General features: G+C 41.9%; 1 protein-coding gene across 6 annotated transcripts in view; it reads right to left on the reverse strand.

Moving 5' to 3' along the window:
* LOC126378813 (transcription elongation regulator 1) overlaps positions 1-16259 on the reverse strand; it is a 75802-nt gene that overhangs the window by 46777 nt on the left and 12766 nt on the right. For 4 of the 6 annotated variants that reach the window (XM_050027226.1, XM_050027228.1, XM_050027224.1 and 1 more), the window contains 8 exons: positions 13657-13792; positions 12717-12812; positions 7482-7746; positions 6838-6985; positions 6060-6171; positions 5228-5481; positions 4789-4907; positions 3278-3428 (listed from right to left, as the gene is read on the reverse strand). In XM_050027226.1, coding sequence (XP_049883183.1) covers positions 3278-3428; positions 4789-4907; positions 5228-5481; positions 6060-6171; positions 6838-6985; positions 7482-7746; positions 12717-12812; positions 13657-13792 — 1281 coding nt within the window. Of the gene's footprint in view, positions 1-3277; positions 3429-4788; positions 4908-5227; positions 5482-6059; positions 6172-6837; positions 6986-7481; positions 7747-10107; positions 10138-12716; positions 12813-13656; positions 13793-16259 lie in introns of all 6 variants that reach the window. The other 2 variants (XM_050027225.1, XM_050027227.1) reach the window with 2 other exon arrangements.

Raw genomic sequence — 16259 nt, forward strand, 5'->3', positions numbered from 1 at the left:
GTTGTTGTTGATGTTAACAGACCGAAAATTTTAAAAACAGACCTTTTTTCTTTGCTTTTTTTTTCAATATTCTTTTTTTTTTGTTAGGTATTCTTTGAGCTAGATCATGAAACACGTCCGTCCTATTATGAAGAAAAACAGCGTAAGAACACAGTGAATTCATATATATAAATTATAACTTGGGAAAATCATTTCAATTCAATGTTTCAATAAGACTGAACATGATGACTTTGATATAATCTTTTTTTTAAATTAAGTCATTATTTAAAAAGATTATTTAATATAATTAACATAAAAAAGTATATTTTTTTAATTTAAAAAAGGGTCTAAAGGAAATATCAAAGTCAAAACAATATTGTAAAAAAAAATTGCATCAAATTGTAAAAAGTTCAACAATAATCACAATACATTCACAATCGCATAGCAAAATAATGCGCCAGCTTAAAAAAAAAATAGTTGACAGGACCGGGAATCGAACCCGGATATTTGCAAAATGTAACACAGGGTTCGAACCTGTCGAGTTTTGTTATTTATGGACTTTATTTAGTGACCTGAAAAAAATTTTATTATTAAAAAAATACTATTTACAAGTTCAAACATAACAGCTTGTTATAACTAACCATATTTTTAATTTATTTTCATTATAAATCATTACACTCTTGCCGGGCACATGGAATTTAAAAACTTCGCACATAAATACATACACAGGATTCGAACCTGTGACAACATACTGAGCACAAACAGTGACAATGTTCACAACATCTGATTGTCGACGCTTTGAGTAATATACCCTTTGACTCTCGACGCTTTGAGAAATATACCCTTTGACTCTCGACGCTTTGACAAATATACACTTTGACTCTCGACGCTTTGAGAAATATACCCTTTGACTCTCGCCGCTTTGAGAAATATACACTTTGACCTTTGACTCTCGACGCTTTGACAAATATACCCTTTGACTCTCGACGGTTTGACAAATATACCCTTTGACTCTCGACGCTTTGACAAATATACCCTTTGACTCTCGATGCTTTGACAAATATACCCTTTGACTCTCGACGCTTGGAGAAATATACTAAGGTCCAAATCGGCTTGTCTCTCATTATCGAACCAATGTCACTGCTTAAAACGCTTAGACCTTTCAAAGGGTCTGGCAGGCATAGAACCTTTTTTTGAAATCATTTCGTTAGTTCTCAATATACCATTTTTCCATTTTTATTTCCTGTATATTAAGTATTCCGCTTACCTAACTAGTTTAAAACGACAGATATTGATACAGTAAATGTTAACAAATATATACTTTTTTATTCAGCAGTGTTTTGTTCAAATATTTGTCATTAAAACTAATTTTCTTGTAATTACGCCCTTGGCATCTATATTCTTAAAGTTATATCACTTTTTCGTAATTATTTCTCTTGTAATAGACATTATATTAAAATATTATAAGCATTTTAATAGGATTTAGCGTCGAGTTTTGGTCATTGGTAGATGTATGAAAAATAAAATATTAGTATTTATTGCGAACTCAATCTCATGACACCAAAAAGAAAGAAAAAACACACTATTACATTATATAAATTGGGTCGTTACGTTTTAGATATAAAATTTTGTACTAATATCACTATTTACTGATGTAAGTAAGTAGTCGTTACATGAACCATGTCAGGGGCATTTGGCGACTCAATAATAACCCTGACACCAGGGTTGATAAGGTTGGTAATACACCTCACAACCCACACGATAGAAGAGAAGACTAATATCACCACCGGCGCGTTTTGTAGTCATCATCATCATCAATTTAAGAGCCACGCTCTTGTCGGTGCAGCTTTTTTCCATGTTACTTTTTTAGGGAAAAATAGGGCAGCGGTTTCCCTCTTGCCTTCCGTTCCTTGCGATTTGTAGTACAGGCATAGAATAAAGAATAATACTACGTATAGCACGGTGAACGGTGTGAGGAGCTCGGTGGCGCAGCGGTAAACGCGCTCGGTCTGCGATTGTTGAAGTTAAGTAACTTTAGAAGTGACCACAAAAAAAAAGTTTTCATCTCGAGCTCCTACGTGCTTTTGCACTTTAGCAGTCGTTAATAACCACTAATCCACACTGGTCCCGCGTGGTGGTTGCAACCGAATGCACAGGTTCTGAAGCCGTTGAAGCTACTATTTACTGATGTAAGTACGTAATCGTTACATGAATCATGTCAGGGACCTATGGCGGCTCAATAATAACCCTGACACCTGGGTTGATGGGGTTGGTATTCCGCCTCATAATCCACACGATAGGAAAGAGAAGACCGCGTAAGCATTCTTGTTTCTTTTTTTTTATATGTTCTTTTTTGGTGTAAGAAACTTTACATATTTATAAAAAAAAAATGTATTCAAATCCAAAGGCAATTAATTAAACCCGGCCAAGAACCACCATCTTCCACGGTTTTTTTTTTTATAAGAAAAGCTAATTACTGCTAATTACCACATTGTACCTAGATAAGTACGTACGTACGTACTTCTTTGTACGTCACGCCAGTGATGATGGCTAGTCCACGTTCAAATGGCCCTCCATTTTGGTGGACAGTAAATTGTATTAGATTAAGGTTGTTATTTTTATTTAATAAAAGAAAAAAAAAAAAGTATTTTAATACATACATAAACTCACGCCTATTTCCCACCGGGCTAAGCAGACTACGGAATTCCATTTGCTTCGATCCTGACACACTTCTCTTGCTTCCTTCACATTCATCAATCGTTTCATACACGCACACCGGTTCAGAGTAGATCTTACTGAACCTTTTCTAAGGACATCTCCAATTTGGTCAATGTTCGACCTTCTAGGTCTTCCTCTGCCAGCCCTACCATCAACTTTCGCTTTATATACCGCTTTCGCAATTCTATTATCCTTCATCCGCTCTACGTGTCCAAACCAACCTAATATTCCCTTCTCAATCTTAGTCACTATATCGTCTTTTACACCATCTCTGTCTTATTACACTGTTTCTCACTCTATCACTCAACTTCACACCGCAGACGCTACGCAAAGACCTCATTTCTACGGTATTCGAATAAAAAGTACAGAAAATCGATTTAATCAATCGATGTTTCTTTTTTTTAATAAGTAGGGTAAGTTTTTTTTTTATTCAAATAATATAAAATGTTTTCCTTTTTGGTGCAACAGAATGTTCACAATATTGTTCTTTTTCGACTCAAATCAGCCTGAACATCTACCAGAGGACCAAAACCGTCGGCTCACCTCCCCCGCGCCCCCGCACACACCCGCGGCCACTCACCTGCTCTCTCTTCCTCTCCTTCTCTTCCTTCTCCCTCTTGCGGACCTCGCCTATGTACTCGTTGAAGTACGTCTCCCTGTCGCGCGGCTTGTCTATGCCCTTGAACCGGTCGTCGCGCCCGTGCTTCGAAGAGAACTCCGTGAATGACGACCTGCGAGGAGGAACATTATGCATGTGTCAATGTAGTTTAATCCCGATCTCTCTCTTGGGTCGGTCCCTCATATCTGAGGACCGTGGTCAGCATCAGGGTTGCGAGGACCCTTCATGCTGACTCTCTTGGGAAAATAGAAGCAGTGGTTTCCCGTTGCCTTCTGCTCTAGACATTTTTGAAGTTATTTAAACTCCAAGGCCGCTGTTGCCTCTACGGTCGGTTGCCCGACCGGTGGTATGGTTATACCGCCATTGCTCGGTCGCCAGAGCCTCGTCCGTTATCTAGCAGGGAGCACCGCGGCGTCCAGTGGACACCGCCGCCAGCGACTCATAATGAAGCACCGACGCGCGCAGGTGAGGTTGGCAGTTGGGCTGGATATAGGTTGTTCTTTCCGTTCTCCCCTTACTCCCCCCGTTCTCCCCTTACTCCCCTTAATTCCGATAATCGACCATATACCCTTTCTTTTTATGACGTGATTTATTGTAGATTTTCCGCAGATGGCATTTACTACTTGGCCGGAAAAAAATAAATAAAAAAACTCCCGACCAAAAAAGTACTCAATTATTATGACAAAAGGTTAAAACTGCTAAACTTATCATCATCACCAGCCCATTAACGTCCCCACTGCTGGGGCACGGGCCTTCCCTATGATGGATAGGGAGATCGGGCCATAAACCACCACGCGGGCCCAGTGCGGATTGGTGGTTATTAACGACTGCTAATGCAGCCGGGACAAACGGCTTAACGTGCCTTCCGAAGCACGGAGGAGCTCGAGATAAAAACTTTTTTTTTGTGGTCACCCATCCTATGACCGGCCTTTGCGAAAGTTGCTTGACTTCAACAGTCGCAGACCGAGCGCGTTTACCGCTGCGCCACCGAGCTCCTCTAAACTTATACATAGTTTTAAGTTTACGCGGTTATTATCATAATTAAAGCACATAATAATGGGTTCTTCTCTCATATCCCCATTTAAACGCGGTAAGAACCCGTTATCCCACATATGTTTGCAAGCAAACTGAGCTTGTAACATTCCTATCACACTTACAACGACCTGATGACCTTTAAGACCTGAACCGATTTCCACCAAACATAGCTACGAACACTCTCGACTGATATACCTTTCAAACAAAAAAAAACCGCATTAAAATCGGATCATCCATTTGGGAGCTACGATGCCACAGACAGACGCAGACATGTCAAACTTGTAACACCCCGTCGTTTTTGCGTCAGGGGTTAAAAATGGGGAGCGCTGAAAGCTCCCACCCGCTGTGCTAACCTTGAAATGTTAGCTGTCACTTTTGAGCATACCTAGTCTTCTTACACCAAGATATTAGTCTACCGTGTGGGTTGGTCTACTAACTTGGAATGCAGCTTAGCCTCCTCCATGAGCGCGCGGAATGCGAGTTTCTTCTGCTGCAGTCTGTTCTTCTTCTCCTTGCGTTCCTCTTCAGCACGCTCGCGGACATACTTGTCGAATACCTGCGACACACAAGTATACAGGGTGTTAACATAGACCTCGTATAACAAATAGACAACATTATGTATGTGTGTGTGCGTGCGTGTGTGGGTGTGCGTATGTGTGTCTGCGTATGTGTGTGTGTGTGTGTGTGTGTGTGTGTGTGTGCGTATGTGTGTGTGTGTGTGTGTGTGTGTGTGTGTGTGTGTGTGTGTGTGTGTGTGTGTGTGTGTGTGTGTGCGCGTATGTGTATGTATGTGTGAGAATAAGTGTGTGTGTGTGTGTGTGTGTGTGTGTGTGTGGATGTGCGTATGTGTGTGTGTGTGTGTGTGTACGTACGAACCTGCTTGCGCTCCTTGCTGGTGAGCAGCAGGTAGCGGGGGTCGAAGACGATCTTGTGCAGCTCTTTCTCCCAGGTGGAGAAGGCGGAGACGTCGTTGTGCTCCAGCATGGCGCGGAAGGCGCGCATGCGCTGCTCCAGCGGCACCAGCGCGCGCTCCCGCGCCGCGCGCACCTCGGCCTCGATGGCCGCCTCCTTGCCCGCGTCGATCTTGCCGCCCGTGCCCGCGCCGCCCGCGCCCGTGCCCGCTGGCTTCTCTGTGGGCGTGGTTACGTTGACCAATCAACGGCTTTGGAGTAACACATACCCATACCCACACCGGTGCTATGCTATGTGCACCAATGAATATGATTGGTTGGTGGATATCAAACGCATCCGTAGCATCGTAGCATAGCAGATCTCTGGTGGAAAGGCCCTCATTATGTAGTATACCTGCCAAAGGTTGCCTGGAAGAAATTGCTGCATGAGCAATAAGGCCGCCTGTTGTGCTTTTCTGTACATGTTGTTCTTATCCCTGTATTTTGTGTCCATTGTGCTCAATAAAGTATATTATCTATCTATACTATACAAAACCACTACTACTACTACTGCTACTTCAAAAGCGCACCCCTGATGCCGGGCAGCAGCGGTATCAGTACTGGTTGGAGGCCGAGGAAATGGATTCTGGTAGGGCTCTAGCTAGAACATCACCGATTGAGAAATTGGTCGGTGTACTGCGGAACGGAAGGCGATTGGGGCAACCACCGTTCTACGCGCCCTATGGAGTATTGAAGGCGATTACTCCACCGACAAGAGCGCAGCTCTTAAATAAAGAGAGAGATCTATCTATACTCACTCTCCTCTGTCTTGGCTTTCTTGATGGGTTCCGTGTCGGAGTCTTCGCTGGAGGACTCGGCGCTTCGTTTCAGCTCCCCGTTGGCCGCCTTGTTAGCAGCCGCCTCCTTCCTCTGCACAAACATTATACTTCAACGTCAAAGAAGAGAGGATTCAGACCATCATCAGCCGTACGACGCCCACTGCTGGGCATAGGCCTCTCCCAAAGATCTCCACGACGATCGGTCCTGCGCTGCCCGCATCCAGCGGCTTCCCGCGACCTTCACTAGATCGTCGGTCAACCTTGTAGCGGGCCTACCCACTGAGCGTCGTCCGACGCGTGGTCGCCATTCCAGAACACCTACCATATCCTGTATACATACATAATCAGCCTATATACGTCCCACTGCTGGGCACAGGCCTCCTCTCAATCAACCGGAGGGGGTATGGAGCATAATCCACCACGCTGCTCCACTGCGGGTTGGTGGAGGTGTTTATAGCCGGGACCAACGGCTTAAAGTGCCCTCCGAAGCACGGAATAATCTTACTTTTTCGGACAATCAGGTGATTCAAGCCTGAAAAGTCCTTACCAAACAAAGGACAGTCTCACAAAGTGTTTTCGACAATATCCCCGTCGGGAATCGAACCCGGACCTCCAGATCGTGAGCCTAACGCTCTAACCACTAGACCACGGAGGCTGTCTGTGCTGTGGAGACCATATCCTGTATACCACCTATGTAAAACTGTGACTGTGTGGTGTCTGTGTTGGACGAGGTGTTTTGTATGAAGCGTGGGCGCACCTGCAGCTGCAGCAGCGCGTCGGGCGGGTGCGAGACGGCGCGGTCCACGTCGGCGCGGCCCAGCAGCTGCGGCGGCCGCTCCCACACCGACGCGTGCGCCGTCGGGTTGTAGAAGAACACGCGCCCGTCGCCCGTCCACACCACGCACCTGGGGGGGGGGGGGGGGGGGAGATTCAGGTCAGAAGCTTACGACTTAACAGGGTAGACAGATGAAGTAAACACAACATAAAGTAGTGTGTGTGTGTAGTGTTTCCTTTCCACTATCATCATCTGTGTAAATTTGTTTTGTATGTTGTATGCAATAAAGTATATTTGTATTGTAAAGGACATTACAATGGCAACCTTCCAGGCAACCTTAGTGTGAAAGGAATTTGTATACACACATACACAAACACACGCCTATTTCCCACCGGGGTAAGCAGAGACTATGGAATAGCATCTGCTTCGATCCTGACACACTTCTCTTCTTTCCATCACATTCAACAATCGCTTCATACACGCAAGCCGGTTCAGAGTACTACTACTAAACCTTTTCTAAGGACTTCTCCAATTTGGTCAATGTAAGTCCTTCTAGATCTTCGTCTGCCAGCCCTACCATCAACTTTCCTCTTGTGCTATTAATGAGTTTATGTACATGTACTTACCAGGGCGTCCCGGATATGGGCGTGCTGGATATCGGCCTACTCCTATCCTGTTTGGCCTTTTCCTTCTCGGCCTTTTCGTTTTCGGCCTTCTCTTTGTCCTGTTTCTCTCTTTCCTGTTTCTCTCTCTCTTGCCTCTCCCGCTCGAGGCGCTCGGCGGTGGCGCGGCGCTCGGCCTCCGCCCGCCGCTCGGCCTCCGCCGCGGCCTGGGCCTCCGCGTGGGCATCCACGTCAATCACTGGGGGAGAATTTGTTGTGATGTCGATTACTGTTGGGGAAGTGGGGACGTGTTAGTGAGTTATAACTAAGACACAGTAAAGGCGTATAGTCATCATCAATAATTTAAGAGCCACGCTCTTGGTGGTGCAGCATTCTCCATTCTTGTCTATCAAAAGCACGTTAAGCCGTTGGTCCCGGTTACTACTTACTGATGTAAATAAGTAGTCGTTAACATAAGCCATGTCAGGGGCGTTTGGCGGCTCAATAGTAACCCTGACACCAGGGGTGATGAGGTTGGTAATCCACCTCACAACCCACACGATAGAAGAAGAAAGACCAATTCCTTCACCTCCTTATAAGACACGACGTTAACCTTCTCTTTAATCTGTTCCATGTAAGCTCTTCTTGGTCTTCCCCTTCCTATCTTTCCAGGAGAAAGAAAAGAAAGGTGTATAGTACGGCTTCGAAATAGACTACTCTGTCAATCTGTGGGGCTAACATGCGAAACGTGATAAAATTTTCTCATTTTATCGATTCTGACAATATAATTGTGTCGTTTTGTCGATTGGCGCTAATATGTGAACCCGAAGTCATGTCGTTCTGTCAAAATACGAACAAAACCACGGGAAGAAAACATACTTATCGATTTGGACCAAATTTATTGAATCGTTAACGATAAGCCGTTGGTCCCGGTTACTACTTACTGATGTAAGTGAGTAATCGTTACACGAGCCATGTCAGGGACCTTTGGCGGCTCAAAAGTAACCTAGATGCCAGGGTTGATGGGGTTGGTCATTCACCTCACACACGATAGAAGATTGAATCGATGGATAATTTTATCACGTTGTGCGTGTTAGCATTGCTGGGCGCCATCGCGTCAGAGTACTGCGGGGCGGAAGGCAAGAGGGAAACCACTGCCCTATTTTTCCCTAAAAAAGTAGCATGGAAAATGCTGCACCGACAAGAGCGTGGCTCTTAAATTATTGATTATGAAAGGCATACCCCGTATACTAAAGTAATTTTAAAATAACATATCATATAAAGTAAATAACTATTGACCAAGTAAATATTGACCACACACAGCCTTTGTGGTATAGTGGTTAGAGCGTTAGGCTCTCGATCTCCGGTTCAATTCCCAATGGAGACAATGTCGAAATAGCTTTAAAAACATTGCAGGCATGAATCACCTGATTGTCCGAAAAAGTAAGATGATTCCGTGCTTCGGAAGGCATGTTAAGCCGTTGGTCCCCGCTATTAGCCGTAAAAACACCTCCACCAACCCGCAGTGGAGCCGCGTGGTGGAGTATGCTCCATACCCCCTTCGGTTGATTGAGGGGAAGCCTGTGCCCAGCAGTGGGACGTATATAGGCTGTTTATGTTATGTATATCTATGGAAGCAGTTGATAAACATTCGCAGTAGCTTGTTTACGCTAAGACAGTGAAATCTCAATACAAGAATACTATAGATCTCATACAAAAATTGTAACAAGGTTTTGATATTAAAAAAAAAATGTGTGCGTTCGAGTGTGGCGCGAAATTTCAAATACTTTTATCCTGAACAACCAAGAAACTACACGTCAAGTATCAAAATTTAATAACTCATGAATTATGGCGACGCAATCAGCTACTTTCCAGGCTACGTTCCCCAAAAAACCTATAGATGGCGCTGTGTAGTTTTGACTTCGTTTAACCTCCCAATTTCATGGAGACATATGCACCTTTTCTTTTTTAGAAAATGACGGGTGTAACTTAGAATAAAATTAAGAGGTGTCTGCAGGAATCGGGACCATTAAGACTCCCGATAATAAAGCGGTAAGAACCCGGTATTATGTGTTTTAATTACGATTATAACCGCGTAATCCTCGAACAACGCCATCTATATTGTTTTTAGGAAACGTACCCTGGAAAGTCCATCAGTAAAAGTTGGCATAGTGGTCATGACACATCTTTAAAAAAATATATAATTCCGATTCACACTGGAACAACCCGATTTTGATGGATAATGGATATGTCACTTCATGCCAACTCACTCTTAAAAATAAGAATGAATAAGCACTTTCACTCTAAAACGCCTCGAATATGCATATTCGCACTAAAAAAGATATAGGATACGTAAAACCACTCAAAGAAACTAGAGTCAAGAAGCATATTCGGTCTAAAAAACTAGAGTGACGTAGCATATTCACTGTAAAAATCAAGAGTGAGAAAGCATATTTGCTCTAAAAATAAAGAGTGAAAATGCATATTCGCTCTAAAAATCTAGAGTGATAACGCATATTCGCTCTAAAAATCTAGAGTGAAAATGCATATTCGATATTCGCTCTAAAAATCTAGAGTGATAACGCATATTCGGTCTAAAATCTAGAGTGCTGAGTAATTAAATATCCCCTTAGACCACATCGCAACTTACCATCAGGTGGAATTGAGGACAAACGCGAACCTATTATGAATAAAAAGAAATGTACATATTAAAAAAGTAATAAAAATCACATAAGCTCACGACTTTATCCCAAATGGTGTAGTCAGAGACACATCCATTGCAAGATGAACTGTACACGTCTCACCAGAGAGAGGTGTTAGACTTAAATTAAATTCATCTTTTTTGGGGTTATGTATACGTTTTTACAATAAAATACCAGATAATATTTTAAATTTGTCAGAAAATAAATTTAAAGCTCACGTGAAGCTTACTTTATGTAAAAAAGCTTATTATAAGATTAATGACTACCTAAATGATAAAAATGTCTGGTATTGAATGTGTTCCTCTAGTTATTAAATAACTTGTAATGTATATCCTCATTGGTTTTTAAAAGATGTGTTGCTGTTGCAGTTTCTTGTCATTTCTTCTCCTCAGCCATAACACCTTGCGAAATGACGTAAATTCAAAAATGTTACATTGACCTTCAACAAGTTTATCCATGATAATTACGTTGAATAAATGATTCTGATTTCTGATTTCTGACCAACGTGATAGGTGAGCTGTATCGCCGTCTATAATGGTCGAGCCGACTGTGTTAATGGAAACTGCACTTGAGATAAATTAATAACTCATCGGTGCAAGTCCGGTTGTGAGAGGCTGCAGTAGTTTAGGCGGATGAGACGTTCGTTGCGTAAAAAATGACGTTTCAAAGTGTAACTATGTTATAAATCCCGGCAAACTTCTTGAGCATCGAGTGTCGTAGTGGGGGAAAGTTCGCGCACGTACACTTCCGTGCAAAAATGACTTTTGATTATTTTCTTAACTTCATTAAAAAACACAATTATTATATTATTTAATTATGTAAATAAAACTAAACTTATATTATTATATTTAATAAAAAACTAATCGTCAGGTAAGTATGATATTCCTTCCATGAGGTTGAAACCAGCAATACCAGAGCTAGTGCTAGGTTTTGGATCTGTAGACATAGACCTCGTGCTAGTATCTAATTCTTAAACTTAAAAAAATGAGCAATAACAAAAAAACTAACAAAAGAGCAATAACAAAAACGTGACAGTTTCACTGCACGCAAGTGTATTCGGGAGTCAAAGGGACGAAGACAGAGTGCGCGGGGGAAGTATCGACTGATCTACCAATAGCCGGTCGATGCGGGACTCACCCGCCCCCGCGCCTCGTACCGCACCACCAGAGATCTAAAATTCGGTTGTGCGCAGTCAAGGTCGATGCTCAAGAAGTTTGCCGGGACCTATACCTACTGAATAAAGATACTTTCGAATTCGAATCTTCGGAGATTCATACGCGACCTGTTCTTCAGGTTTGCTTGTACGTGTGAACAAGGCATAATAGTAAAAAAATACGACAATACAGTATTCTTGTTTTGAGATCTTATAATATGTCTTAAAACTGAGCATGATTAGCACTACTATCTTACACTACCTCTTGCGTACTCCTACTAACATAAATAAAAAATGAATGAAGAATAAATTCATCTTCTTATCGTGTGGGTTGTGAGGTAGCATACCAGCCTTATCAACCCTGGTGTCAGGTGTAGCAGACCCAACTAGTTGGCCACCTAGTTCCGCTCACATGCAACAGATGGCGCCACATTCAATAATGCAGTTTTCAAGCGGTCGTGAAACGCGGTATAGAAGTTTACACAGCAAGACGCATATATACAACTTCCAACACAACACTGTCGGATCGTCGATCCCTAGTCACACTACCAACTTGTGGCTAGCGGGGTACTATGCTGTTCGGTACCGCGAAAACATCCTTTGGCGGCAGCACATCCTTGCCGCCAAACAGGGTTATGATTGAGCCGCCAGAGGCCCCTGACATGACTTACGTAACTTTAACTCACTTACATCGGTAAATAGTAACCGGAACCAACGGCTTAACGTGCCTTAATTTTCAATAATAAAATTTACGTCCTTGGAATGTTGGAGATACCAATTTAATGGTAACACTTACGTCATCAACGGGCTAGCAATGGCGGCTTGTCATAGGATTGAGCATACCTGTTTTTTTTTTTATACCATGTTCTGCATCATCCCCCTCAGTATTTGTTATGGTGTAACACCCTATTTACTTGTAGGCATTTGTAATCAATACCATAATTAAAACACATAATAACGGGTTCTTACCGCGTTCAAAATAGGGATATGAGACTCCCGATATTTCGACACTGTTGCAAGTGGCATGATCACGGGATGACTGATGAGATTGTAGTGGAGTAGGTAGATCTTAATTTTCTACGGGCAGACATATCTGTCTACCCTCTTTCTTTGCCGCTTGTTTATGTTTTTGATATCGGAATGTTCGGAACCATCTGAACTCGCACCAAACTCACTACGACAAACCGCACTCACTGTGTCTCTCATATCCCTATTTTGAACGCGGTAAGAACCCGTTATTATGTGTTTTAATTATGATAATAACCGCGTAAACTTAAAACAAAGTTCTATACCGTTCGAAAGACAAATCTCATCTCTTTCACACAAGTAGGTGTAGTATATCTGTCTCGCTTTCATGCTAATCATGCTGAGTTTTAAGGGGTTTTAAATATATGACAAACGTACCTTCAATCTTGGCGTCGTCAGAATCAATTTTCTTGTTGTTTTTGATTTCATTTCTCTTCTCAGCCTTCTCGAGAGCCGCTTTTTTAGCTTGTAATTCTGTAAAAAAATAACCACATAAGCTCGCGACTGTATCCTTTTTTTACTTATTGTAAATGATCGATTGAGAAATTGGTCGGTGTACTGCGGAACGGAAGGCGATTGGGGCAACCACCGTTCTACACGCCCTATCTATGGAGTAATCCACCGACAAGAGCGCAGCTCTTAAATAAAGAGAGAGATTGTAGATGGCGCAGATGGCATTAACTACTTGGCCGGACAAATGGGGAGCGTTGAAGGCTCTCACCCGGTACAACGTTTAAGACAACAGGCCTGAGTTATGTTATGTATGGAAAAAGAAGAGTTAGGGCATTTAAATACAAATTCAAAAATATTTTTTAAATTTTTTTATCATAAAGGACAAAAGCGACGTATCCCAGCCCTTTCATGGGTTTTGGATTTTACCATAACATAAAGAGCCTATAGAAGAAAAAAGAAACAAAAAGAGTTGGGTCATTTTATTCACCTTTTGTCTTTTCGTTTTTTTTTAAATTTTTTTCGTATTTTTTTTTTGCACAAAGGACAAAAGCGACGTTAGAAAGAAAGAAACGTTTATTATAAAGGGAAACTACAGTAACAAATATAAAACAAATAACAAATGTATAATATAAAACACGGAGTAACACATAACTTACAATCAAAACACATAATAAAAACAACATACACGAGAAATACAAATAATTGAGTGTATGGACTGGTCAACGATGGTGGTGGTGTCCTTTATAAAAGGGCCTCACTCAGCATAAGCCGCGGCGCGAGCCACGACCCTGGTATTCTGTGGACCCTGCTAAGTAGGGCACGGAAGCCGTGCCTCCCACAAATACAACTTGAATGAATACGTTACCTTCCAGCTCCTTCATGGGTTTTGGCTTCTCCCATATGCTCTCCTGCTTCTCCGCGTGGTAGTAGTAGGGGCGGCCGTCGGGCGCGCGGTGGGTCGTCCACTCGGCCGCGCGCGCCACCAGCTCCGGCGGGATCACCTGCGGACAAGTTACTTAGCACCACGCCTGCACCGCCTAAGGTGCCAGAGGTGTACATGGGCAATATCATGTACCCACTTTAGGACTCTGTCGCACTAACATATTTGACATTTAGTGAGACTTACTGTTTACTGTGTTATAGATCCCGGCAAACTTCTTGAGCATCGACCTTGACTGCGCACAACCGAATTTTAGGTCTCTTTGGTGGTGCGGTACGAGGCGCGGGGGCGGGTGAGTCCCGCATCGACCGGCTATTGGTAGATCAGTCAATACTTCCCCCGCGCACTCTGTCTTCGTCCCTTTGACTCCCGAATACACTTGCGTGCAGTGAAACTGTCACGTTTTTGTTATTGCTCATTTGTTTAAGTTTAAGAATTAGTTACTAGCACGAGGTCTATGTCTACAGATCCAAAACCTAGCACTAGGCTCTGGTATTGCTGGTTTCAACCTCATGGAAGGAATATTATACTTACCTGACGATTAGTTTTTTATTAAATATGGTAATGTAATATAAGTTTTGATAAACTATAATAATATAAGTTTAGTTTTATTTACATAATTAAATAATATAATAATTGTTTTTTTGTAATGAAGTTAAGAAAATAATCAAAAGTTCATTTTTTTGCACGGAAGTGTACGTGCGCGAACTTTCCCCCACTACGACACTCGATGCTCAAGAAGTTTGCCGGGAGTTATACTTTATTTGTACACGCGTAAAAGGGCATACTTACAATACAAGGAATAAAAATAAAATTGTTGTTCAAAATTCTAAATTAAATCAAATCAAATCAAATCAATTAAGTAAATTAAGTGAATTAAATTCATCTTTTTTGGGGTTATGTATACGTTTTTACAATAAAATACCAGATAATATTTTAAAGGAGATCATCGGCTCTCCATACTTTGGCCGGCCCAAATTTGAAAGTGCCGGCCAGAGAAAAAAATGTTTCGAATCTTTCGAGTAGATTGCTCTGAACATTTTTTACTATGACACCAAACGAGTATAACCATTAGTTTGGCTTTAATTGGATTTTAAAAATCACGATTTTTCATACATTTTGTAAAAAAAAATATTATGTCCGTTGGGAAAAAAAGGGATACAGGCGTATTACAAAGGACCGTTAGAACATTTATTAGTATGGCGCCAAACTTCTATGACCATTATTTTGACTTTTATTGGACTTTCCGTTTTGGTTAATATGTTAAAATGCCGACAATCGAAAAAAATACGTCGAATCTGTCTAATAGTTGCTTCTCAATATTTTTTAATATGACACCAAACATCTATGACCATTATTTTGACTTTTATTGGAATTTACGTTTTAGTTCAAATGTGAAAAGTGCCGACCAGCAAAAATACCATGTAGAGAGTATCGAGTAGATGCCTATTAACATTTTTTTCTATAGCACCAAACGTGTACAATCATTAGTTTGGCTTTTAGTTTATTTTAAAAATCTTGATTTCTTATTTATTTTGTTTAAAAATAAAGTGCTTTGGGCAAAAAATGCGGTACGGCGGATTACAAAGGACCTTTAGAATATTTAATAATCTGACGCGAAACATTTTTGACCATTATTATGACTTTTATTCGTCTCTCTTTCCGTTTTGGTTCAAATGGGAAAATGTCAGCCAGCGAAACAAAATAAGTCAAATCTTTTGGTAAATTACTTGAAACATATTTTTTTACTATATTACCAAATGTAGACTTTGGCGTTTATTGGACTTTTAAAAAAAACTTTTTTTATATACGAGGGGAGGTCAAAAAGTTCGCGGAATGGAGGGGTTGGAGGGGGTTGGTTTGCTCGTACAGGTAGCCGCTAGTTGCACACCTCATTAACAGTATATGTACCAAGTTTGAAGCAAATCGGGTCATTAACGTTTGAACTATCGACCAGCAAACAAGTGAATCGGGAAGAACTCAGCGAATATGGAGAAAATTGAACACCGCGCCGTCATTAAGTTCCTCACCAAGCAAGGAAAATCCGCTCAGACGATTTTTCAAGAGCTGTTAGCAGTTTACGCGGACTCTGCCCCTGGTAAAACCATGGTTTACAAGTGGCATAGTCTTTTCAAGCAAGGAAGAGAGTCGATTGAAGATGACCCCCGCTCCGGACGGCCCATTGAGGCCACCACACCGGAAATCATCGAAAAAGTAGAGAAACTTGTATTAGAAGATACCCGCTTGAAGAAGAAGCAGCTTGCAGCAATGGTCGGTGTATCCGAAACAAGTATTTTAAATATCCTACATCAACATCTTAGGATGACTAAGGTCAGCGCAAGATGGGTTCCAAGAATGCTCACGCCACTTCAAAAAAGCGAGCGTGTCGAGTGTTCTCGCCAGTTTTTAGAGCTCTGTGGAGAGAATAAGGAAGAAGTTATGGCCCGGATTGTTACTGGAGATGAAACCTGGGTTCACCACTATGAACCTGAGTCGAAGCAAGAGTCGATGCAGTGGCATAAAAAAGG

The sequence above is a fragment of the Pectinophora gossypiella genome, chromosome 27 (assembly GCF_024362695.1).
Source record: "Pectinophora gossypiella chromosome 27, ilPecGoss1.1, whole genome shotgun sequence".
NCBI classification, from domain to species: Eukaryota; Metazoa; Arthropoda; class Insecta; order Lepidoptera; family Gelechiidae; genus Pectinophora; species Pectinophora gossypiella.